The sequence below is a fragment of the Thunnus thynnus genome, chromosome 5, assembly GCF_963924715.1.
Source record: "Thunnus thynnus chromosome 5, fThuThy2.1, whole genome shotgun sequence".
NCBI classification, from domain to species: Eukaryota; Metazoa; Chordata; class Actinopteri; order Scombriformes; family Scombridae; genus Thunnus; species Thunnus thynnus.
Window position 1 is genome coordinate 34,008,129 of NC_089521.1, and position 25,899 is coordinate 34,034,027.

General features: G+C 38.3%; 2 protein-coding genes across 3 annotated transcripts in view; both read left to right on the top strand.

Annotated features, from left to right (window-relative positions):
* Positions 1 to 343: 343 nt before the first annotated feature.
* Positions 344 to 14,695, top strand: fezf1 (FEZ family zinc finger 1). The gene is made up of 4 exons (XM_067590890.1): positions 344 to 2,476; positions 3,792 to 3,926; positions 6,727 to 6,859; positions 9,265 to 14,695. Exons 1-4 carry the CDS (start codon positions 1,655 to 1,657, stop codon positions 9,498 to 9,500), a joined length of 1,326 nt encoding a protein of 441 aa, XP_067446991.1. The 5' UTR covers positions 344 to 1,654; the 3' UTR covers positions 9,501 to 14,695.
* Positions 14,696 to 17,919: 3,224 nt separating this feature from the next.
* aass (aminoadipate-semialdehyde synthase) overlaps positions 17,920 to 25,899 on the top strand; it is a 32,003-nt gene continuing 24,023 nt past the window's right edge. Inside the window, exons 1-7 of one of the 2 annotated variants that reach the window (XM_067590892.1) lie at positions 17,920 to 18,061; positions 22,412 to 22,642; positions 22,726 to 22,902; positions 23,265 to 23,349; positions 24,743 to 24,810; positions 25,038 to 25,184; positions 25,504 to 25,582. In XM_067590892.1, coding sequence (XP_067446993.1) covers positions 22,424 to 22,642; positions 22,726 to 22,902; positions 23,265 to 23,349; positions 24,743 to 24,810; positions 25,038 to 25,184; positions 25,504 to 25,582 — 775 coding nt within the window. In that variant the 5' untranslated portion in view covers positions 17,920 to 18,061; positions 22,412 to 22,423. Of the gene's footprint in view, positions 18,062 to 22,406; positions 22,643 to 22,725; positions 22,903 to 23,264; positions 23,350 to 24,742; positions 24,811 to 25,037; positions 25,185 to 25,503; positions 25,583 to 25,899 lie in introns of both variants that reach the window. The other variant, XM_067590893.1, reaches the window with a different exon arrangement.

Sequence of the window (25,899 nt, forward strand, 5' to 3'; positions counted from 1 at the left end):
TAGTAAAATCGTTATGGGCCAACCAGCAGCGTAATTTTATGTAATTATGAATATTTGTTCTCTGCTCCGGACACATGAAGAATTCATTTCACCTTACTGAGGTTTTATAAACTTCATCTGATGCTCAGTTGCATCAGTTTCCGCCGCTATAAACATGTTTCATAATAAATATTACAGAAACATTTTTACAGTAGTTTTCAGCTTTAATTTACTCTGTTTTTTTTTCTATTTAGAAATTATTTGAATCTTTCATAAATTCTGACTGTAAATCTGTTTTGTTTGTTTTTTTATTCTGAACCTGAATGTTCAGATTTTCATTTTTTTTAATGAAGCTGAATTTAATTCACAGATTGTATCTTTTATTATATTTCAATGCATTTTATTTATTCAGTCATACATTCTAATATTTATACAGAACAGCGCTTACAGAGTTCTCTACCCGAGAAAGACAACATCAAAAATTAAATTTTAGAATATTTTTGTGTGTAACAGTAATAAAAGAACATCAGCCACCAACACAGATGTTTCTTTTCTGTGTTTAATTGTGTTTTTCTGCTGCGGTTGAGTCGCTCTTCAGGCCCTCAGCGGTCACTTTTATTTGTCTCCAGCTTTTGTTCAAACCCTTGAAGGGCAAATTCAGCTCATTCAGCATCAAACCCGCTGCCTCTCTGTCTTCACCACTAACAGGATGAATCTTTTGTTGGCGGGTTTTTTTTACACATCACTCTTACTGATTCTTCCTGTGGAATTTGCATTTGCAGTTTTTTTTCTGCTCTCTGTGTGCAAAAGAGCTGTTTGCATCTTTGTGACTGAAAAAAAGACAGAAGTGATGAGAACAGAGCGCGTAGTTTTTTTCTCCTGTCGGTTCTTTAGCAGATATCAGTTTATCTAGAAGAGTCTTTTCTGCCGCGGGCGCGTTTTTAGCCTCTAAAAATCTGGTACGTAAAAGAAGAAGAAAAACGAGTCAAAGTTTGTGAATCAAAAAACCCGAATCCCACCCAGGCTGAGATCGATGACTCAAATCCATTTTCTGTTCAATATCTTGATCCGTTTTGTGTCTTAAGTTCACCCTCGTGGCAGCTCTGTGTCTTCTCTGAACCGCGCGTTAAAGCTTTGGGTTTCAGAAGCCAAAGATGAGTCCAAATCTGATCTAAAACTCTGACAGCTCCTGACCCCGCGGCCGCTGCGCGTCTGGCTTGTTGCTATTCAAAAAAAAAAAAAAAAAAAAAAAAAAAAAATGATGTCACGCGAAGCCACAAGGGGACCTGGGATTTACCAAATACCTTCCAGTTGAGCAGGAGTCCTGCCAAGTAAAGGACAACCTCCTCCTCCTCTCCTCCTCCTCCTCCAGCGGCGACAAGTGCAGAGAATCGACGGAGGAGAATTGAGCAAATTATCTACTTTTCCGCTCCCCTTCCTGGACGGTAACGATCGACGAGGTCTCGGCTCTCCGCACGCCGTTATTGAGCGAGACACAAGCGCCCTGATTGCCCGAAATCAGCGTCAATAAACGGGGGAACGGGGCCGGTGATTTGGAGGGGGGGTTCCCCGGCAGATGATGCCCTTTCCAGCGGGCCGGTGAGGAGCAACACCGACCCCCGGCTTCCCTCCAGCAGCTTGTTGTTGTTGTTGCGGCGCGGTTGATGCGGAGGTGATGGACGGTCCTCTCCGCCGCCCAGCGGGGATCCTCGGCTCCCCCCCGGCTTCTGGGAGCCAGCCCGCGGGCTCTGACATGCTCACCTCCGGCGGCAGCAGCAGCAGCAAGCCTCTCGCTTTCTCCATCGACCGGATTATGGCCAGGACGCCCGAACCCAAGTCGATACCGCTCCCCAGCTGGTTCCAGTCCGCTCCCGTGGGGAAACCCGACGTCTGTCCGTCCTCGCTGCATTGCATGATCCCGCTGTTGCCGCTTGGGTACGAGCCGGGCCACCGGCTCAGCATCACCGGGCTGGATCCGGGACACTTGGACGCGTCTTCTCTCGGCGCTCCCGCAGACTTTTTGGGTTTTGGTTTGAACTATAAGACCCAGCAGGAGGACTCCTCTGTGAGCCAGAGCGCCGGCCAGTACAAACTCTTCAGACCCCGGGTGGTGAACCAGTCCTCCCTCCCCACCATGGGTACCGTGTGCTACCTGAACTGCAGCGGGGACAGCGGCGCGTGTCCGCCTCCGACCGGCCTGGTCAACCTGCACCCGATGGCCTCGTACCTGCTCACCGCCCGGCACAAAGCCTTCATGGCGGAGAAGAACAAGCCGGGCCTCCAGCAGGCCGGGGAGCGGTACCCGGTGTCCGGCGTGCAGGCCTTCAAGGAGCTGTCTCAGAGCCAGATCCAGCACTACATGAAGGAGCGGGACCAGATCCTCTCAGACAAGATCTTCAAGGGCTCCGCGGCGGCGGCTGCGGCGGCGGCGGCCCGGCTGAGCGGCTCCTGTCCCGGCAGCAAACCCAAAGTTTTCACCTGCGAGGTTTGCGGGAAGGTGAGTTAGTTTGTTTTCATCGGAACCGCGGGAGGAACTAGATCACAGCTGATTAACCAATCAAACCGGAGCTGATTATTTCTGAATCTGTCCAGAATTCCTGCTGGAGGAGTAAATAAAAAAAAATCCAGATTATAAACTCAAACAGTTTCTGAGGGTTTTAAAAGATTAGAGTGATCGTTTATTAGTTGTAGGATTATTAAACTAAAAGAGTCATTAAATGAAAACGATTCAATTCATCTTAATCTCCTCTGATTTAGATTTAGAACATTAGAATAATGATTCTTCACGTTGTAACGTGATGTTTTTATTATAACAAACAAACAAATAAAACAGAACAGACTCATTCAGACTGTCTTTAGAATAATAATAATAATTATTATTATAATGATAATAATCTGATGTAATAATAATAATAACAATAACAGTAATAATAATAACCTGATGTAATAATAATGATAACAATAATAATAATAACCGGATGTGAAAGTATTTGGTTTATTTTGACGTTTGTTTGGATAAACATGACAATAAAACCAGATGTTGAGTCTTTTCTTTTCTTTCAGGTTGAATTATTCAGTTTTATTTCACGTTTTTCTTTCTGTTTTGTTTAAAATTTTCTGCTTTTTTAAAGATCGTTTAGTTTTGTTTTGTTTTTTGTTTTTTTGTATTTTTAGTTGCGGGATTTCATTTCATTTGAAAAGATATTGAGCTTTAACCAAAAATACTGAACATTGAAAACCAACATTGAGATACAAAATGAAATAAATCATCTTAATTTCTACTTTTAAATCGAGATTAATTTGTCATTAATTCCACATTTTCCAAAGAACATCACGGTTTGTGAAGGAATTGAAGTTCTTACGCGTTTTGCTGGTTTTGTGAAGTTTTATATAAATAAATAATCTTTATTATTATCATTATTACTATTATTATGCGTATTGTTGTACACTTTTACATGGTTGTTATTATGTCCATTAAGTCCATTAAATGACTCCTCACCGATTACATTTAATTAGACTCAATGGGATGATTAGACTCCTTATTATCATTATTATTATTGTTATTATTATTATTATTATTGGCTTAAATCGAAAGCCACTTAATGAACCCTTAAATATATAAAGTATAAGATGATTTCAGATTTCTGTGTCAGATTATTTTACACTTTTTATACTTCGGAGGATAAAATTGATCAAATTGATTTTCTAGAATATTGATCAGATCAGCGGCTCCTGCAGAATTTAACATTTGTTTATACATTATTGTTGTTATTATTATAATTATCATGTATTTTTTTAAATTTTCCTCTCAGGTGTTTAACGCACACTACAACCTGACGCGCCACATGCCCGTGCACACCGGCGCGCGGCCGTTCGTGTGTAAAGTTTGCGGGAAAGGTTTCCGCCAGGCGAGCACGTTGTGTCGACACAAGATCATCCACACTCAGGTGAGACTGAACTTCATCAATCATTATGATCCCCGATCAATAATAATCAGAGTCAAACTAAAACTGAGTTTATAAGTTTATATTTTTAAGTCGTTTTGATTCCTGCAAGTTTGAACTGAACCAAAAACATTTTAGTTTTATTCTTTTCTTACTAATTAATGTTAAATTCATACCACGATCAGAAAGTCATTATTTAACGATTTCGTTTGTGTTTATATTTTTCTGAAATGTATTATTATTTTATTATTTATATGTATTAATGTTTATTTATTAATATTTTACTTGTTATCGTGTTTTGTTACAACAAAGGTACAGATAAAAACTGTTTTTTTAGCTGCAATATTTATATATAAAAAAATATTTTCTGGCTGTTTTACAAACATAAATAACTTCTCTTATCTGCAGAGAATATTAAAAAAATCAAATACAGTTGTTTTGTATCGTGTTGGCAGATTCTATTCATATAATTGACCTGAAGGTTTATATTTGATTCACTGATCGTGACTTTAAAAATGCTTTTTGGTGACTTTTTGAGAGACATTTAATCAAAGTGAGTGATTGAGATGTTTTTTTTTATCTGATCTTTATGAGTATTAACAGTAATAATATTTGCTTCATTCACGCTCTGACACACAGTTTCATGCTGTTTACATTCCTACAGTATTATTTTAATATGTAGCTCAGCGTGACAGAAACATTGAGCTACATGTTAAAATAATATTGCTGTTAAATTTTCATATAATTAAAGATAATAAACCCACAAAAACACTTTTTTTCTATTTATTTATTTTTTCAGTCACTTAAAGATGACAAAATGTTGAGTTTTTTCAAGCTTCATTCATATTTTTGTTTCAGTTTCATTTCATTTTCAGAGTTATTATCATCATAATAACGTTTCTCTGCAGTTTACGTGACACCTTGATGCTTTGCCAACAAACTTTAACCATTTACATACCTCCGGTCCCTATAAACTGTTTTTTTTAAGTGAAAAACATCAGAAAAACAGTGACAGCTTTGACATTTTGACACTAGAACATTGTTAGAAACAAACAGTTTGAGGGATAGCAGGATCTGAGGGCTTAACTGTATAAAATGAATAAATTAGACTGGCTTTAATATTTAATATAATAATAAAGACCAGCGGATTTAAAGGTTAAAGACAAAACCCACTGTAAATTAATTTTTACTTTATTATTCGAGCTGGTATTTTTAAATCCTGAAAAAAGCAAACCCATTTCATAGATCCTTTAATTTTACACTAATTTCCTGGAAAATTATAATAAAAAAAGTAAATAAGTACATAAAAAAGTAATTTGCAGATATTTAACATTTAATTTTTAGCACATTTTACAGAGAGGGTGGAGCAGTTTGGTGCAAATTACAAGAAAAAAACCTGAAAAAAGTGTGAAGTTGGGTTAGTTGGTCATATATTTGAGTTCATACATAGTTGTTAATTTGAAAGAATTCTTAATAAATTAGTCTCTTGACAGCTCATTAACTGACAGGAAATTCTCAGTTTTCAGTGTGTAGTTTTGTGATATAGCAGCATATTAAGCAATAATTTCCTAAAAGTAGCTGCTGTGTAACTTCATGTCCAGGACATTTCTTTGACAGGGTTATGTAATTTGAGAAATATGCTCATCAAAGAGTTTTTAAGAAACAACCTAATATGTTAATATGTCAACAAATCCTCCAAATAGACCGTTTGTTCCTGCGACCAGAACGACCCACTGGAGCGTAAATATGCCGCTTTAAAAAACCGTCACATAACATCACTGTTTAACAATAATGATGTTTTATGACGTGACAACACTGCGGTTCAGGTCTGGTTATGTTTAGGCACCAAAACCACTTGGTCAGGTTCAGGGAAAGATCATAGTTTGGGTTAAAATGATCAATTGAAACGTGGTTAAACGTGGCAACCATCGTCGTCATGGCAACAGTAACCAGCACATTGTAGTTTTTTAAAAAATGTCCCAACTCCCGGTTGGAAACGGGAGTGAACAGCCGTCTCCTGCTAGCCATCCACCCAACCCACCTCCACCTCGTAAAGAAGTCACCTTATATTAACTACTACGGCCGCTAGATGGCGTCTGTCACTCAAACGTAACTACAGGTCGTTTTTTGGCGAACAAATTTAGACCCATAATATAGTGTCGTCGTACGCCGTCGTTTTTATTGGGAGGACAAGCTCACCTGACACACAAGACTACACACTGAAAACTCAGTATTTTCTGTCAGTTAAAGAATTGTCTTATTTATTAGGATTTTTTTTGCAAATTAACAACTGAGCATGAACCCAAATATAATGAATTTAGCAGCACTGTTTCTGTTTTTGTATAATTTGTACCAAATTGCATCATCTTCTCTGTAAAATGACTTACTAAAGTAACCGTTAAATACCTGCAAATTACTCAAAGAATTTCCCGGAAATTGAAGGAGCTGTAAAATAACGTGTTATCTGTGCTGAGTGGTTCTATAATGAAGAGAATAAAACCGACACATAGACATACTGGTGGAGCCTGTTTGTTGTGTTTGAGCTCCTCCTGTGGGTCACTGTCACTCTGCTGAAATACACTCTGTCCTGTTTTTATTCCTGCAATAGCCTATTTCCAGAATAATGATGCTAGAAATGTGGAAAAAAAATCCTGAAAAAATAAAAATTCCAACAATATTCTTAAAATATTACCAGTAAAAGTGAATCAATATAAAACTGTAGTATCTGTAATGTTGATAAAATATCATATGATGTGATGCAGTATGATGACATTTTTTTAACCCTCTTTTTTTTTTTTTATAGGAAAAACCACACAAGTGTAACCAATGCGGAAAAGCCTTCAACCGGAGCTCCACCCTCAATACACACACGCGCATCCACGCGGGATACAAACCGTTTGTATGCGAGTTTTGCGGGAAAGGATTTCATCAGAAAGGTGAGAAAAATAAAGAGAAAATCAGCGAGTTGATGCTCATTTATTAATTTTAAAAAAAAATCTTTTGATAAAACGGAACTAAAGCTCAAACAAACGACCGGAAACGTATTGTCTCAACTTCCAAATATGAGTGAAAGCTGTCAGCTGTTTTAAAAGTTTAGGTTAAGTCAAAATATACAAATAGTTCTTCTAACACCACCAAAAGTTATCTGGAGTAAATATTGCATGTTGTATAAACACTTTTATCTTATTTAGATCTGTGAATTTATTGAACTGCTCAGGTACTTGTCACCTTATTATCAGACCAGTGTGAGATAAGATAAGACTTTATTGTCCCAGAGGGAAATCTGCTGCTGCTGCTGCTGCTGCACCAAATCATTCAACAGTTTTACACATCGTGCATCTCATACATGCTTAGATAAAAATGTATGTGGTATGCAAATAGTGGTCTGTGGGCAAAATCTGGCCCTGCAGCAAAAATATTTGGCCCCTTGATGAAATGTGAAGGTTTGACTTTCATAGTTTATGTTAAAACTTTTAACATAATTTTTCATAAATCTGTTGTAGATTAAAAAACAAAAAAAGTGACTATAAAGTGCTGAAATTACATCTAATTAACATACCAGAAAATACATTTTAATTTGTGAATTCCAACTGTTTTCATTCAACAATTTTAGCTGATTCAACCGTAACAGATCTGGTGGTCTAACAGAAATGTGTTTGATGCCATTTTTTTAAAGATAATAAGATAACATCAATACTTTCACTACTCCACTATAAATAAAAGGCAGGATCAGGAGATATCGATGGATAATCAGTAAAGTTCATGTCTTGTCTTAAAGTGCAATACAGAATATGTATTTGCATATGAGTTGTTGTTTTTTTTTAAGCCAAATGAGCATTAAAATAAGCTGTAACTCTGATCTGTCTTCACTTACTAATGGAAAAAAGACACAATCCTAAACAGTGTTATAAATCAATTTCATTCATAAATTAATTGACAGACATAAACAAACCATATAGACCCACATTTCTATTGCGCCGGTTAGTGGCCGCAAAATGAAAAAATCCTAAAAAAAACCTAACAACAACAACAAAAAACCAACTGGTCCATGGTTGAACCTAACTGCAGACGCCTGACGTTTGTTTTCTTCAAACTAAAAAATCAGAAGAATCTCTGGAGACTTTTAACTGCTGGGATGTCTGATTATTTAATTTATAGGTTATATATAAGTTAAGTTAATGATGAATATTAGTTGATTCCACTAAATTCTTGTATGTTGTTTTTCAATGGAAGTGATGGAGACCAAAATCCACAGCATGTCCACACAGTCATTTAAAAGTCTCTGTGAAGCTTCTATTCAGCTTCAGCAGTCTGAGTTAGTCATATCAAGTGGATATCTGACACATTTACAGTCTTTTTAGCATCAAATTCCCTCTTTGTGTTTCCTCGGACAGTGTTTCCCTGTTGAGCTGCAGGTGGAAGTATAGTAACAAAAAGACTTTGGCACTAAAAAGACTAAAAAGACTGTAAAGTATTACCAGCTATATTTACTTAAGGTACCAAAGTAAAAGTACTTGTGTTGCAGAAAATCAGGCTGTGACTGATATATTAAATACATTTAACAAAGCACATTATTAATACTGATGAGTTGATGCATCAGCAGCATTTTATAGTTGTAGCTGCTTCAGGTGGAGCCAGTTTGAGCTGCTTTGTGAGGGTCACAAGATAAATCTGAGAGGTCTTCGGATGATAGATTGAATAGAAAAGAAGAAAAAACAAAGTTCTGCTACATAAATTAGGATGAGCTTTTCATTAATCTTTGCATTGATTTTTTGGAGAGTTTTACCTCTTTGGGCCTCAAACAGTTATTTATGTGAAACCATGTGAGGGGAAATGTCTCAAACAACTCAGAGACGTCTAAAACATGACAAAGAGACACAAACACACATTGTTTTTTGGTAAAGAGCCAAGAGCCAAACAGTTTGAGAACCACTGATTTAATCTTTAACAAAGCAGCGTCACTTATAAACTCATCATTATGTTATTTTATGTTAAAGTTCAATCTTAAAAGTAACTTAAGCTGTCAGATAAATGTAGTGGAGTAGCAAGTATCAAGTAGCATAAAATGAAAATACTCAAGTGAAGTACAAGTACCTTAAATTGTACTTAAGTACAGTACTTGAGTAAATGCACTCAGTTATTTTCCACCACTGCAGCTCATGGATGTCTGAAACATGTCACACGGGGTCGTGAGTAGACACGGCTTCACTTTACAGAGTTGGGAACGTCTAACTTATTGGAAACATTATTTATTATTTACTACAAAACTGAACAAACTGTGTGAGATTTTCTTTTTAGTCCTGATTTGACATCTCGACCTTTTTTTCCGTCTTTTGCGCAGGAAACTACAAGAACCACAAGCTGACGCACAGCGGGGAGAAGCAGTTCAAGTGTTCGATCTGCAGCAAGGCGTTCCACCAGGTGTACAACCTCACCTTCCACATGCACACGCACAACGACAAGAAGCCCTTCACCTGCCCCACCTGTGGCAAAGGCTTCTGCAGGAACTTTGACCTGAAGAAACACATCAGGAAGCTGCACGAGCTGGCCAACCCGCAGTCGCCCCCGCAGGCCTGAGAGACGCTGACCTCTGACCTGAATAATGACTTTACCCCCGACACTCAAACAAAAACACCAAAAAACGTTTCTCCCATCAGGCCTGGAACTAAGCTTTAGTCCTCATAAAGCAGATTATCGTATCTCTGCAGCTGTCAGGAGGACGATTTTTCATAAATTAGTAACTTGTGCCCTCAAATTAATTAATTAATCAATAATTGGTGCCCTAAAATGACCAAATCCTGCTCTCAGATGACTTAAACAAATTACTTAAAGTGAACTGACTTCTGAATATCATCCATGTTAAGGCAATGAGCCTTTCATTTACAAATCATTTTCTCTAAATACAGTGGTTTTGTTCCCTCATAGGAGTCGTTTTCAGTCTTAAAATGCTTCCTTAAGTTTCCTTAAAACAATAATTACTGCCCTAAAATCACTAAATCATCCTCTCAGATGACTTAATTGGGCTGCTCCATAAAATCTTCCACAATCTTGATGTTGAGTTTTTATGAAGTTGATGACTGAAGTCTGATTCTGATACAAAAATAGAAATTTGATTAATCTGAAATTTAATTAAGAGACATAGTATTTCTCCATGTGGAGAGCGGTGAAAGATAAATTTGGGCAGAATATATAATCGATCAATTAAATAAATTAATAAAATGAGAAAAAAATGAAGTGAGAGAAATGTTGCAGCCTTTATTAAAATCTGGACTCATGACGTCAGTACTCCTGACGGCATCTCAGAGCAAAACAGGATCTTGTGTCCTGTAAAATACCTACAAGAGACGTCGAAGCTAACAGACGAAGCCTGACGTATAGCCCGGTATCTAAATGACTCTTCAGTAGTCAGAATTAATAATTTGAGGGTATAAGTTGCTAACTTGCAGGAGCTTCTGTCAACAAGTACATTAAGTGAACGAACCAGTAATTTAAGTGAGTAATTTGACAAAAATACACTGCCTCTACTGATCTTTCCCTAAAAGTTGCTTTAAAGAGGTTCTCCAATGATTTAGTTTTGCACTACCATAATGTTGGGGGACTTATAAGAAAAATGGTCAAAATCAGAGCAGCGGAAGTCATTATATCCTGATTTTTATTTCCGTATATTAGTCAAGCTTAAAAAAACACTACATTCCCAATAATGCAACAGTGTCTTTTGACTAGACCTTCCCTGCTACATCTGTCAAACTCCACACCTCCGGTTTGTTACGTGAACTTTCTGTTATAAATCTGTCTCCGAGCCCAAGATGAGGTAACCCTCATGACATCACTATGACATCACCAGACATGACGAAGCTCCAGCAGAGCCGCAGAGGACACGCGACAGTTTTCACAGGCAGAGGAGGACTAACCACGACCAAACTAAACTGTTTTTTTTTACATGTAGTTTCCCTTTTTGAGTTTCTGTGATGGACACGGATGACAACCAGCCGCATGATTCATGATTGCGGCTCCTTTTTGAAATGGATACAGCGGGGTGACTTCAGCCTAATTCCATGCAAAAGTTGACAATCATGGTTTGGTGAAACTTGTCAGTCCGATTTGTGGACTCATGACCTCAGTATTTGTAAAATGTTGGCGATGGCCCTGCTCAAGAAGGACACATTTCTACCTTAAACCTGTGAAATCCAACAGTATTTTGTCACATTACAATGAATTCTGAACCCTATTTGCTTCGGTCTTGAGTCTGTTTAGCTCAAGTAAAGATATTTTATTTCTTTCACTTAATATAAGAAGCCTTCCTGATCGAATCCTAATTCCTGCTAATTCCTACAAATCGCAGCAGACTCTTCATTTGTACAAATTTCTCAGATGCTTCGCCCTAAATGTGACCCAGAAGAAATCCCTGTCCTCGACTCGTCCAGACCCTAAACTTGACCCTTCCCCTTGAACTTGACCCTGCAAAAAAAAAAGCCATCAGGACACTTCCTAACCCTGCAGACCCCACAGTGTCCCTGCCCTCAGACCCTGACCCCTGACCTCTGACCCTTCTGGCCTGGAGAAAACCTCCCGACTGGCTGAGATGCTTCTGTCTCTCTCAGCTCGTGTCGGACTGAGGATGAACTGAACTTTAACTCCTCTCATTATTAGTCGATTATATTGTAATGGTGGCTAATTATTATATCATTAGTCATCAGTGATTACTAGTTTTCATTATTTTTCAGTTGCATCTCAGGATGTAAGATTGATGAGACCAGAGATGTTGGATGTGGAGGTGAAACAACCCAAATTTTACTGTCAAAAACTTAATTTTTACCAACATATTTCTCTTCTTGTCAACAAATCTCATGTTTGGATCCAAACCAACAATGAACTGATCCTACTTACAAGTATTGTGTGTGTGATATAAATTATTCCTCTGTGTCGTAGACCTCCGTTGTTGTCCAAAAACTATTAAAAACACATCAGTGAGTCACACCGCTGCACTGGGTGACATGTTGCTACATCACCATGAACACACACACCGTCCTGCTGCCAGTCATGCTCACGAGAGCACCAAATGTGGATTCATCCACCGTGGAAAATAGTCCCTAACAAAAGCATTATTTCCTCCTGTTTGAGTAACATTTGGTAGAAACTGCAGTGACCAGCTGTTTGAGGAAACCATTTTTTAAAAATGATTTAATGGTAGAGAAGTCAGAAAGTATTGAGAGATGGACTAACACATTGTTGGTTTGGGTCTTTTCATTGCATTTGTTTACATAAAGAAAAATATAGAATAATACCAGCCTTGTTCTTCAACATGTTTAAGACAAACATTCTCAGCATTCATAACAGAAGATACAATCAAACTGGTATTTCTTATCAGGACTGGAGTCATTTAAGAAGAAGAAGAACTTGACAATTTTTCATGTCTGCCTTAAACCAGCAGTCAGGTGTCCATATGAACAGTGAAAGAGGTTTTCCTCGCTGTAATCATTCCTCCTGTTCATACTGGATATTAAAAGATCCTTCAAATGTGCTTTCAATGGAAGTGATGGAGGCCAAAATCCACAGTGTGTCCACACAGTCATTTAAAAGTCTGTGTGAAGCTTCTATTCAGCTTCAGCAGTCTGAGTTAGTCATATCAAGTGGATATCTGACACATTTACAGTCTTTTTAGCATCAAATTCCCTCTTTGTGTTTCCTCGGACAGTGTTTCCCTGTTGAGCTGCAGGTGGAAGTATAGTAACAAAAAGAGGAACTTTGGCACTAAAAAGACTGTAACGTTGAAAGATATCTACTTGATTTGACTCATTTGGATGCTGAAACTTCATATTAGCTTCAGATAAACTTTGAAATACATTTTTGCACAGAAGGAGGACTGTGGATTTTGTCCCCCATCACTTCCATTGTAAGGTCATTATGAAGGGATCTTCTAATGGTCAGTATGAACAGGAGGAGTGATTACAGCAAGAAAAACAGGTTTCACTGTTCATTTGGGCTCCTGACTGTTGTTTTAAGACAGACCTGAATAATTGTGAACTCAAGGTCCACATACTGTTTTATTGTTTTCCAGATCTTTCAGTTGTCCTGCATATCACAGGCTTCATTTGCTTAGTTGTCATCATATTACCTAAGTATGGAAGTTCAAGCATGTGATAACAGATGCAGAGTGTTTGGAAAGTTTTTACATCCATACTGGGGTAACAGTGCAGCCTTTTTTTAAAAAGGATAATTCAGCTTTAATCCAACTTGGGTCTTATTTTCATCGTTTTGTTCATCATTTCTATCAGTAATAATAACATTGTGCTCACCAAGATATTAGCTGAGATCTGAGAACATGGTAACATCACTAAAAAAAAGTGACGAGCAGTCAGACAATCAGGCAGACAAACTTATTGGGAAGAGAAACTGAAGTTGAAGTTGACATGTTTACCCACACTGGTCGTTGGTTTACTGACACAATTATCCTTGACTGTCAGAAAGTGATCCCAGATCTCAGCAGTGGCGATGAAGTATTCAGATCCTTCACTTCAGTAAAAGTACCAATACAGCAATGTGAAAATACTCCATTACAAGTAAAAGTCCTGCATGAAAAATCCTACTACAGTAAAAGTACATAAGTATTATGAGCTTGATGTAGTTAAAGTATTGCAGTAAAAGTAGTGGTTTGGTCCCTCTGACTGATATATTATTATATTTGACATCATTAGATTATTAATAGTGAAGCATCAGTGTTAGAGCAGCATGTTACTGTTGTAGCTGCTGGAGGTGGAGCCAGTTTACACTACTTTATATACAGTTAGCTAGTTTAGTCCAGTGGTTCCCAACCTAGGGGTCGGGCCCCTCCAAAGGGTCAGCAGATAAATCTGAGGGGTGGTGAGATGATTAATGGGAGAGGAAAGAAGAAAAAACAAAGTTCTGATACACAAATCTGTTTTCAGTTTTTGGACTTTTTCTCTAATCTTTGATTTTTGCTGAAATATTGGATCATTTGAACATTTATTGAAATGAAAGCATGTGAGAAGTTTAGAGGGAAAAATCACTATTTGGTGGAGCTGTTAACAACTCATAGACATGTGAAATGTGACCCCGACTATACACTGCTTTTTGTAAGACGTCAAAAGACAAAAAGGTTGGAAACCACTGGTTTCATCTTTAACAATGTGTTGTATTTTAAAAGCTTGTTATATTATCCATTGTGTCAAATCTTCATCTGAAAAGTAACTAAAGCTGTCAAATAAATGTAGTGGAGTAGAAAGTACAATATTTCCCTCTGAAATGTAGAAAGTAGCATCACATGGAAATACTCAAGTTAAGTACAAGTACATCAAAACTGTACTTAAATACAGAACTTTAGGAAATGTAATTAGATACTTTCCACCTCTGGATCTTAGCTATTAACTTGGTGAGTAAAATGTTATTACTGATACTGAAACCAGAATTATCATGTAATCTTATTTTCTATGTGTATGCTGTTTATGTGATTTGGAGCGTCCCCTCTGCATCTCTGGTCCTGATTGGTGCAGGAGGACAAGCTTAACTTTTTCTCCGTCAGTCAATCTGTCTGTTGTTATTTTTTATTTCAATCTCAGGATTATTGTAAAAAGAAGTGTTTTATGATATTTATTTTAAATTGTACCACTGTTATAACTTAAAAAGAAGAGCTCAACTGAAGACTACGGTATATTAAAAAAAAAAGTTTCTTGTCACGGTGAAAGTTAATTTTTTCAGGGCCTTCTGCTGCTTAACAAGGATGCATAATTAATAAAATCAACTGTATGTGCTCACTTCCTCCTCACATTTTTTTCCCAGTGTTAATCTAAAAATATGAAACAAGATATACTGATTGCCAAACAAATTTTTAAAAAATTACAATTTTTAAACAATGGAAGACCATTTCAGTCAGGAAAAGAAACAAATTGATGGAAACAGGATTGATTATTCAAACTAATTCAAAATTATTTGAATTTAAATTGAACTTTATAACTAGTAAAATTTGACTGACTATCATATACATTTGACTTTGTGTGTTAAATTGTAAAGTCAGAATTTGTTCTTACATTTTTATTTTTAATCATTCTGACTTATGTTTTTGGCAGAAAGGGGCTTCCATACAGCACAGCTCTTTAAAAGAAAAGTAAATAAATAATAATAATAATGAGATACAGGTATCTTTCTATTTGTTTTGGCAGCTTTTGTATTCACGCTATGAGCAACTTTACATATAAAAATATAATATTTGGTTATAATTATGATAAAATACATCAGCTAGAGGTCGTCTTTCACAACATTTTCCAATCTAAATGACAAAACGCAAGCATACAGCAAGTAAACAATAATATGATATACTATAATAAATGTAGTGTAGTGGAAGTATAAAGTAGCATTAAATGGAAATACTCAAGTAAAGTACAAGTACCTCAAAATTGTACTTAAGTAGAGTACTTTAGTAAACGTACTTAGATACTTTCCACCACTGAGTACAACTTACATCAATGTCTTTCTGAGTTTCTGTAAATAATGATTAGTTGGATAAAACCTGTGAAGCATTTTAAAAGATCTCTTTGACTTTGTTACTAAAAAAAACTCACGGGGAGATGGGGAGAACAGCTCAACAGCTTTTTTCTTTAGTTTTTTTTAATTGAAACTTTATTTATCATTTTCTAAAAAGTACAGTTAGCATGTACATTGGCAAAATGTGAAACAAAAACATTAATGGGGTTTATGTTATGTTGTATTTTTAAATGCATTTCCTTACCCTTACTGGGTATAAACAATTTATATGGTAACAACAAGTTTTATTCCAATTAATATTCTCAATCAAGTGATTCCAAAAGAACTTTCCTCTTGGGGTGATCTGTCTTTGACTTTGTCAATATAATGCACTCCAGTACACCAGTACCACCCACTACGACCTCAATAATGAACATAAAGTAGAATTATCACCTTTCTGACAATGTCAATAAAAACTGAGACTATATAAACTTCGTAAAAGTAGAGTTTATGGCAGAGCTGTTGCATTAGATTACACAGGTGTTCCTATTAAAGTGGCCGGTGAGTATAAGTGCACAAGTCACAACGAGCACACACAGCAAAATAACCTTCAGCATTCATTGCTGTTAACAAAAACATGAATTAAGTCTGTAAAGCACAGTGGCTGCATATTAAGGCAACATAAATCAAACAAAAACTAGTGTTTCAGTTCACTTTAGCACTTAGTTCCTATGAGAATCAATGTAGAAAGCAACAGTATCTCAAGTGGTCCTTACATATAATCTGCAACCTCTCTTATCTGTGCTTCTTCCCACTCAGTCCAGTCTCAACAAACAGGGAGAAAAGTCTGAGGGCATCTGGTGAGACTGGTGAAGAGACGTAGAGCCAGACTGGGAGAGAACCATGACAATATGTTCATTATTGCATATAGAATCTGTATTTAGACCTCCAATAAATGGATTGTGGTTTAAGTTTATGCCCAAAATGGCTTTTCATTAAGTGGGACAGACCATGTGGAAAAGCTTAAAAAACAGCAACTTCTCCAGTTTTTTCCCCCCTTTATTTATAGGAAGCATCACTTACAACATGTGTGATATTAATAAGAAAATAAGTAGGCATCATAATGAAATAAATATAACATAAAAGACATTACCTCACTTTCAGTTTGTTGATACAGTTGACATGATAACAGGAAAAAGGGTAAAAGTTATAATAATACATAAATAAAGAGAAAAAAATCACTTAACACAAAATGTGGACAATTAAAAATTAGATTTCTGTAAACAATTCTCAACTGCAAGTGAACATTTCTTCTTGTTTATAAGTTGGATAGACTCAGAATACTTTGTAAATTCATTCTAACAGTTTGTCCAGTGTTCCCCATTAGTTTACAGCAGCTGGTCATCACAGTGCGACAGACAGCAGGAGGCCGCTCCTCAGCTGTGGACGCTGATTGGTGGAGAGACTTCCGCACTGCACACAGACTCCCGAGGGGAGCGGCGGAGGGGCGCCCGTTTTTTTATCCAGGTACGACTCTTACAGGCGGTCACATCCACGTAGCTCCGCCCGGCTGAACTCCAGGAACTCATCACATCGACTGTAACGTCCTTTCTGTTAAGTAAAAGTAACAAGTGTATGTCTTTAAAAATTGCTCTTACATAAGCGTTCGTAGATCACTGACGCCGCTCGCACGGGGTTCACCGTACACTAAAACAAAGACACCTCTCTAACTCTCATCCTTTCTAGGATGACCGGAACGCTGGTGGTCTTACCTCCAGAATAAAAGACAAAATGGTACCAGCAGAATTTTAATGTGAGGACACTGGACATGCCCTTTGTAAACAGGAAGAGGACACAGCTGATTCTGTTTGTATACATAGATAAGATAAGATTAGGGCGGCAAGTAACAATTATTTTTACTATTGATTAATTTGTCAATTATTTTCTCGATTAATCAATTAGTTAGTTGGTCTGTAAAATGTCAGAAAATGTTGAAAAATGTCAAAAAATGTCGATTGCTGTTTCCCAAAGCACAAGATGACATCATAAAATGTCTCGTTTTGTCCACAAAGGTATTCAGTTTACTGTCATAGAGACTAAAGAAACCAGAAAATATTCACATTTAAGAAGCTGTAATCAGAGAAATTTGGACATTTATTTTTTTTTAAAATGACTTAAAATGATTAATTGATTATCAAAATAGTTTCTGATTAATTTAATACTTGGCAGCTGATTGATTAGTCAACTAATCGTTTATATCATGATATTGACACTATGATATCAACACTATACATACATACATATATATTGAAGCCCTATATATAGGCATAGTCAAATAAAATAAATACTAAATAAAAATGAAAAATGAAAGTGAGGAAAAATGAGAAATGCTGCAGCAAAAAAAGTAAAAGTAACAGTACAGTAATAGTAGTAAAATGATGACGTACATATTTGCAGGATGTAAATTTAAAACCATCAAAGAATGAAACAATCATCAGAAAGTCGAGTTTTACTTTGAAACTGAAGGCGGAAGTGGATTAGTTTACCGAGTGCGACTGTGTGCGTACAGCTCATCTCACCTCTGCGTGACACTGCTGTCGGTGAACAGTCGCCACATTTCCTCTAGGAGCCGGCGCGGCGATCAGAAACTGGTCAGAAAGGTGGGTCCTCCACGTGCAGCCGATTATCGATCTGCGTGTCGATCATTAATATATGTGTTCAAGTATCCCGGAACTGAGACACGTGATCTCAGTGTAGGTTGAAGAGAGATACACAGAGAGAGTCAGCACGAGACTCCGTAAAGATTTTTACTGATTTTAAAAGTATCAGTAGAGCAAAGTCAAAGAACTTCATCACAAGTAAAAGTCCTGCACGTGAAATCCTACTGCAGTAAAAGTACATAAGTATTATGAGCTTGATGTAGTTAAAGTATTGCAGTAAAAGTACATAAGTATTATGAGCTTGATGTAGTTAAAGTATTGCAGTAAAAGTAGTGGTTTGGTCCCTCTGACTGATATATTATTATATATGACATCATTAGATTATTAATAGTGAAGCATCAGTGTTAGAGCAGCATGTTACTGTTGTAGCTGCTGGAGGTGGAGCTAGTTTACACTACTTTATATACAGTTAGCTAGTTTAGTCTATGGATGTATAAAGAGATGTGGATCCAGCGTGGAGGCGGGGCTCCCTTCATTCCTATGAAAGTTGCTCGGTGATGCATGAAGCCAAGGTTTAGCCCTCCGGCTAACATGAATGGGGATAAAACAATTCAATCGTGTGGCTCTTATAGACTTTTGAATGTGATCAGACTCGAGTGGATCAAATTCTGATCTGTTCTGAAAAACAGATTGATTCTGAGTCATTTCGCGTTGGGTTCAGATGCTCAAAAAACGTATCCACTGATTTACAGACGTCTCTTTCACAATGTAAGTTTGTGGAAAAAAGTCTTTTTGGGGTCAGTGTGCATCACGTGACGTTGCAATTACACGGTTTAGCCGCTATGTTAATTTTTCTTCAAAGTCCGGCACTATTCCTGTATCTGTTATAATCCATAGTTTAGTCCAGTGGTTCCCAACCATGGATGTATAATAAGAACTGGATACAGTGCCGCCACTCAGCCTTGCAGCCAGTTATTCCCAGTGGCCACTTGCGGTATTGCAGCGAAAAATCCCGCTGCGGCCCAAAAATAATTTTTCCGATAGACCACCATTGTAAAAGTGACGTCTGTAAAACTGTTGACAGGACGCCTCGAACTGCAAACAAGGTCAATTATGACTCTTTGATCCATGGAGGTTTTATACTGGTTTTAAAAATCTGTGACATCATCACAATGTAAAGTCTATGTGCTGAGCGGGAACTTGTGGGCGGGGCCAGTGGGGGAAACACTACTGCACATATTCAGTTGGCTGCAAACCCTGTTATGTAAACACGGAAGCTAGAAACTTTTTTGGCGTATGCGGCAGGTGAGCGATTCTTATTGGACTGAATAGGCGCCATTTTCGGTCCAGTATCCAAGTTAAGTCAAGTCAGTTTTATTTATATGACGCCAAATCACATCAGAAGTTATCTCAGGGCACTTTTCACATAGAGCAGGTCTAGACTGTACTCTTTAATGGGAAGAAACCTCGAGCAGAACTGGGCTCTAGGTGGGCGGCCATTCACCGGTTGGGTTGAGAGAGAAAGGTGGAGGGAGAGGGGAGAGACGTGGAGAGGCACAGCAACAACAATAATAACAATAACAACGATAATAATAATAGAAATATGACTAATAATAATAATAATAGCAGGCGTGGGCTTCAAGCAGGACTAAGCAGCCGTTTAGCTTAGCTTAGCATAAAATCTGGAAACAGTCTGCCTCTGTCCAAAGGTAACAAAACCTGCTGACAGACGCTTCTGAAGCTCACTGATTAACATGATAGAACAACAGTTCATGGTGGGTTTTGTGCAGGAATATTTCTTGGCCTGGTGCTGGACTTCCTGGAGCAAAAAAGTAGTCCTCTGTATGTATGTTGATGCAGGATAAGTCGAAGTAGTTGTGTGCACATCCGCAAAACGTCAGTGGGAAAGAAGCTGGATACAAAAATCAATTAAATTACGATACTCTTACAGTACAGACGCTTTGCTGCTTGCTCTCGGCTCTGTTTACTTTCTTTTGCTAATAATCTTGTTTTTTTTCTGCTACAAATTATGAGCAGCAGCTCCTGGTTACCTCTAAATCACTGGGACTGTAGTTTATGAAGGAGACAGTTGGTTGTTGCCATATATTCCAACACTTTTATGACGTCCTCAGCACTACGTGAACGTGGCCACAAGCCTGAACTACAGTGACTGGAAACTAAAGCTAATTAGCAGCAAGAATTGCAGCGCTTGAAACCAAAATCACCACCGTCGATTCAAAGTGAACGGACTGTGTGGACCATTGACTGTATATAAATATGGACGACACGTCTCCACTTCCTGCCGCTATGCAAAACTGAAGCCAAAATATCTCCTTTCCGGGATTCCCCTCAGCCGTCCTGCTGTCTGACAGAGGTTTGACAGCGGCTGTCACAGCTGTCAATCAAGACGTCTCTTTATTGTCTACTTTGACAGCTTGTTTAGAGTTAAACGTAGCTATCTACCACCTTTCTCTGCTGAAACTGTAAAAGATGTAAGAGGCATGTGCAGTAAGAACACCAAACATTCTGCTTTCCCAAGGATATCATCTCTGAAAGAATCCCAGATCTTATGGCTGCACAACCAACTGTGAAAACCATCACAGTGCACATAGGGACCAATGATGTTGTGAAACAACAGTCAGAAGTACTGAAACCAGACTTTATTGATCTGTTGAACACAGTCAACTCTCTGAACGCTGAGGTGTTCATCAGTGGGCTTCTACCACCAGTCAGAAGAGGAGTTTCAGCAGGTTGTTGGCACTGAACACCTGGCTTTCAGCCATCATCCATTCAGTGCACTTTATTGACTATTTCAACTTTTTTCTGGGACCACTGACATCTTTTTAAGGCAGATGGACTTTGCTTTAACAAGTCAGGAGTAAAATTGTTCATCGCTAACCTATTTAACTTCCTGCGTCACCCATCTGTTCCCTCTGCCAAGAACAAGAGACAAGAGGTACCAAAACTAGAAGAAGACATAACACAACATGGTAGAGAGCCACCTCATCCCCCCTCCTGAAGAGAGACATTAGATCCTCACTCACCAACTACCATCCCAAACACCATCCAGGTCACCAGTCACCCACCCGATATATCTTATTCCTCTGTACTGTAGACCCCCGTTGTTGTCCAAAAACTATTAAAAACACGTCAATGAGCCACACCGCTGCACTGGGTGACATGTTCCTTCATCCTGAAGAGAACGGATACTTTAGTTTGATTAGAAACGACTCCAAAGACGAATAACAGCGTCAAGTTTTCACTCTCTGGATAGTATTGCCATGTCAGGAAGAGGCCTGCTCTGCTAGCTTATTGTGCTACGTATCACAAAGTCTTGACTTTGTACTAAAATTTACAGAAACTTACAATGTCTGTGTCAGAGATCAATACGACAAACGTGAAAAAATGGCGATTGTTTACTGTAAAGAGACCCGTGTCCTTGCCCATCAAATCTGGCTAATTTACTGGAAACAGTAAACCGATTCTGCAAATTTATGATTTCAACATCCATCTTAGTCATCCACAGCAGATTTAGATTTAGTGTGCAGGTACTCTTTGTACTGCAATGTATGTTGATACAAACATGAAAGAAAATCAATAAAAATATCAGCTCTACTTCTTCCGTTGTTGTCTGTCCCACAGTTGCAGCTTAAGAAACGGGTCACATAGTTTGATATTTATATTGTGCAACAAACTGAATATTTTTTCCTCCGAGTTGTTATTGACTTTTTGAGGATTCTTCAGAACAAGTACTGTTAAAGGTTCTGTAATGTAAATATAATGGTAACACATGAGAGACACAAACAAAGGCCAGACCTGCTGTTGCTTTTTTATTGACATGTGTTTGAAATGGTTTGTAAAATACAAAGAACTTTCCACCAAAAACTCAATATGGTTTCTCAAAGTTCAGGTTACGGGAAGAACAGGATTACATGATGCCGAGTACACATGTAAACCTTCGTCCTGCTCCACGTCATGTTGGTCTTCTGTGTGCTCAGCGGTATCCGTATGTTGTGTCGTAGTGTTACTGCAGTTGTGTCTCGTCAGAGATTTTTTGCTCTGTCAAAACCACCTGCTTATCAGCAGCTCTCTCCCAGCAGCAAACTTAACTTGACCTCTGACCTCTCAATCGTACGATCCTGTGACTTCCAAGTTGTATTCCTTCACTATTCTGTCAGAAGATCAAACATACAAATACTTGTAAATAAGGTTTGAAGAAACACTCAGTTCCCATTTAAATATTTGTAATCTTTTTTTTAGTGTGTGTGTCACACCCTGAATGTCAAGAGTCATATCTTTGATAAACATTGTGGTCAGCAGTCTGTGGCTCCATGTCTTTGTCCAGAGCAGGGCGGTGAAGTCATGTTCCGACTCCTCAGTCGTCAAGGTAAGAGGACGCCGAGTTGCCTCTCAGGCCAGCGGCGCCATGAACACCACAAGGCCGTCGTGGCCATCCGCCGCGAAGACATCAACCCCTGGGAGAGGAGGGCGCCGCTGGCCCCGCGCCACGTCAAAGAACTCACCAACGCCGGCGTCAAAGTCCTGGTCCAACCATCCAACCGCAGAGCGATCCACGAGAAGGTAAGGCAGCTTAATCTGCAAAGACTGTTGAAGTGTGAGTTCTCCTGCCAGCCATTTAACTCAGTGTTTGTTTTTGGTTTTAGTATTACATGAAAGCAGGAGCCATCATTCAGGAGGACATTTCAGAGGCTTCTCTGATTATCGGGGTGAAGAGGATGCCGGAGGAGAAGGTCATTCCCAAGAAGACGTACGCTTTCTTCTCCCACACCATCAAGGCTCAGGAGGCCAACATGGGCCTTCTGGAGGACCTGCTGAAGAAGGTGAGAGAGCTCGAAAGATCTTAAAAAAACACAGGTGATGGTTGTTAAAGTTCCCGGTGCTTCCTCCGCAGCTAACGTTAGCGCCAGCTCTCCATGTGGATCCAACTGGAGCACTTATTACAATCTATGCTTGCATGTATAATAGTCTCCTCAGCCATCTGGAAAAAAAACATGTGCATATATCGGTATCAGCATCGGCAATTGGCCACAGTGAGTTGGAAATATCGGCATATCGGATATCGGCAAAAAATCCAATATTGTGCATCCCTACAGCTAATCATTGCAGCTCTATTTCTGTGTATTTGACCTTCCCTCATCAAAACTCCTCAAAAACTATAATAAAGTTGTTTTTGTGTTCTCAGGAGGTTCGTCTGATCGACTATGAGAAGATGGTGGATGCTAACGGCTTCCGGATCGTAGCGTTTGGTCAGTGGGCCGGTGTGGCAGGTATGATGTAAAAGCTTTTGTAATGTGCCTCAGCTGATCAGTCCTTTCTGTGGACTGTTGTGAAAGTGTATCACAGCAGATGTTGTGAAACTACTGTAACAGTAAAGATATCTGATTATAGATGCACTTGACCAACCAGCAGAGATGTATTTTCTGTTTAAACATGTCTGTTTGACGTATGAATCAACTGAACCTTCGTCACTCGATCAGTCGACCCTGAAGAGCTGTTGAGTCACACTTGTGTCAACATGACAACCTGCTGCTGCATCACGATCAATGTCTCTTCTTGCTCTGATCAATTTTTGACATGTTTTTTAAAAAGAAAATCACAATACAAGTGTGCTCAGAAACATTTGTTCTCTGCTGCCTCAAAGCCTTCAAAAGTCAAGAAAAAGGTCAACAGCAACATTTCTTTCCCGCCATAAATCAGATCATCGGCTCATATTGTGATCAGATGTCACACAAGTTTAAAGGTCACCTGACTTCCTGTTGTTGTCCTCGTAAAGAGCTGCAGACCAGCTCTTTATCTGGAAAGAAAAATATGTATAACTCATACAGCATATATCACAGAATGGAGAAAAGACTTATTGATCCCAGATCACTAGTTTATACCAGGCAGAGATGAGGTCAAAGGTTATAACATATTCATCTTCTACACCAGCTTATATATGAGGATAAAGTGTTTACTTTAACTCAGCTCGGCTCCTCTTGTACAGAGAGCCGAAGTGATGACATCACTTCCTGTCAAGTGTTCCACTAGCTTCTGTGACTAATGACTCATTTCTTATCGATTTCAGATCAGTTCACCTTCATTCATACAAACAGCAAACAGAAGATGTGTGATTTTATACTCTCAGGATGCACAGATTTGGTTGTTCTAAGTGAAAAAAGTTAATTAGATTAATAATGTTTGAACCTTTTTAAAAAAGTGACAGACTTTTGTTCTGTCTGTGTGGTTTTTACACCAGTTTTTTCACTCTTGTGCACACGTTCACACCCATAAACCATAGCTATAGCGATTATGCTGAAATATCACAAACCACACTGTTTGATGATTGGCTCCTGATCTCTGTCGCTCCGACAGACTAATATTATCTAATATTTATCTGCCTCTCAGTGGGAAACAGTTTGGAGATCAACTTTAGGAAATGTGCCAAACAAACATTAATATTGTCTGTTTTTCAGTCTCATTGTTTAAGGCTATGAACTTAAAATGAACTTTTTAAAGAATTTTAAATGTGATCCTGCTGTAGTGAATATTATATTTACATATGTCCAGATATACTTTGATAAATGTTGGTAAAAGTATAAATGTGTTTTGTGTTACTCTGATTAATTCATGTCAAAGTAATATTTAATCAGAATTAACTGACTCTAATTGTTTTTTTTGTAGGAATGATTAACATTTTGCACGGACTGGGTCTGCGCTATCTGGCTTTAGGGCATCACACTCCCTTCATGGTAAGAAAACCAAAAACAAAACAACTTTCCCCTCAAACTGTAAAGAATAATAAATAATTTCTTTTAGTTTATCATTCTGTATTTATTTCTTACTTGTTCATACACTTGTCTAATCTTGTTGGCTGTGAAGAAACAAATATATTTATATGTTTATCTGAAATGAGACTTAGTTCCTCTTCCTCATGTGATTCTTATCCCGTCACTTTCTGTCTCTCCGCTGCTCGCAGCACATCGGCATGGCTCACAACTACAGGAATGTCAGCCAGGCCATCCAGGCAGTGAGGGATTGTGGGTATGAGATCTCCATGGGGCTCATGCCCAAATCCATCGGCCCCGTGACGTTTTGTTTCACCGGAACCGGCAACGTCTCCAAGGTAACGTCAGCGTTAAACTCACAATACAAGCTTGTTTCTGCAGATACCTTCAGCTACATGAAAACATTCTCCTCCTACTGGGCATGTGCAGAGGACAGATGAGCAAGTGAAGAAGAAACGGTGTACTATTACCACAACGGCTTCCTTTATTGTGAGCAGATTACAACAGTTTAAGGAAAAGCTCCTTTTTCGGGGCAGAAAAACACAGTTCTAGTCTGGACAGAAGCCAAAATGCAGAGAAGAAGATGTGTTTATGAATTCAGCCGGCTCAGTGTGGACGTGGTCTCAGTCTCTGTTGTGACTCTTTTCTTCCCTGCAGGGAGCCCAAGACATCATCAACGAGCTTCCTGTTGAATACGTTGAACCTCACGAGTTGAAGGACGTCTGTGAAGCTGGAGGTACGTTCGCAGTGAGAGGTCGTAGTTTCTGGACGGCTTTTTGATTGGAAAGTTAATCACCAATTATTTTGATGATCGATTAATCGTTTCAAGCAAAAATGAAGAAAATTTCACTGGTTCCAGCTTCTTAAAATGAATAAATGTGAGGATTTTATGCTTTTCTTTGTCACACATGATACTAAACTGAATATATTTGGGTTTTGAACTGATGATTGAATAAAATTTTAATGTTTAATTGTTTTGAATTATAGCAGAGATTTTCACTATTTTCTGACATTTTAAATGATTAATCAAGAAAATAATTGGTGGAATAATCA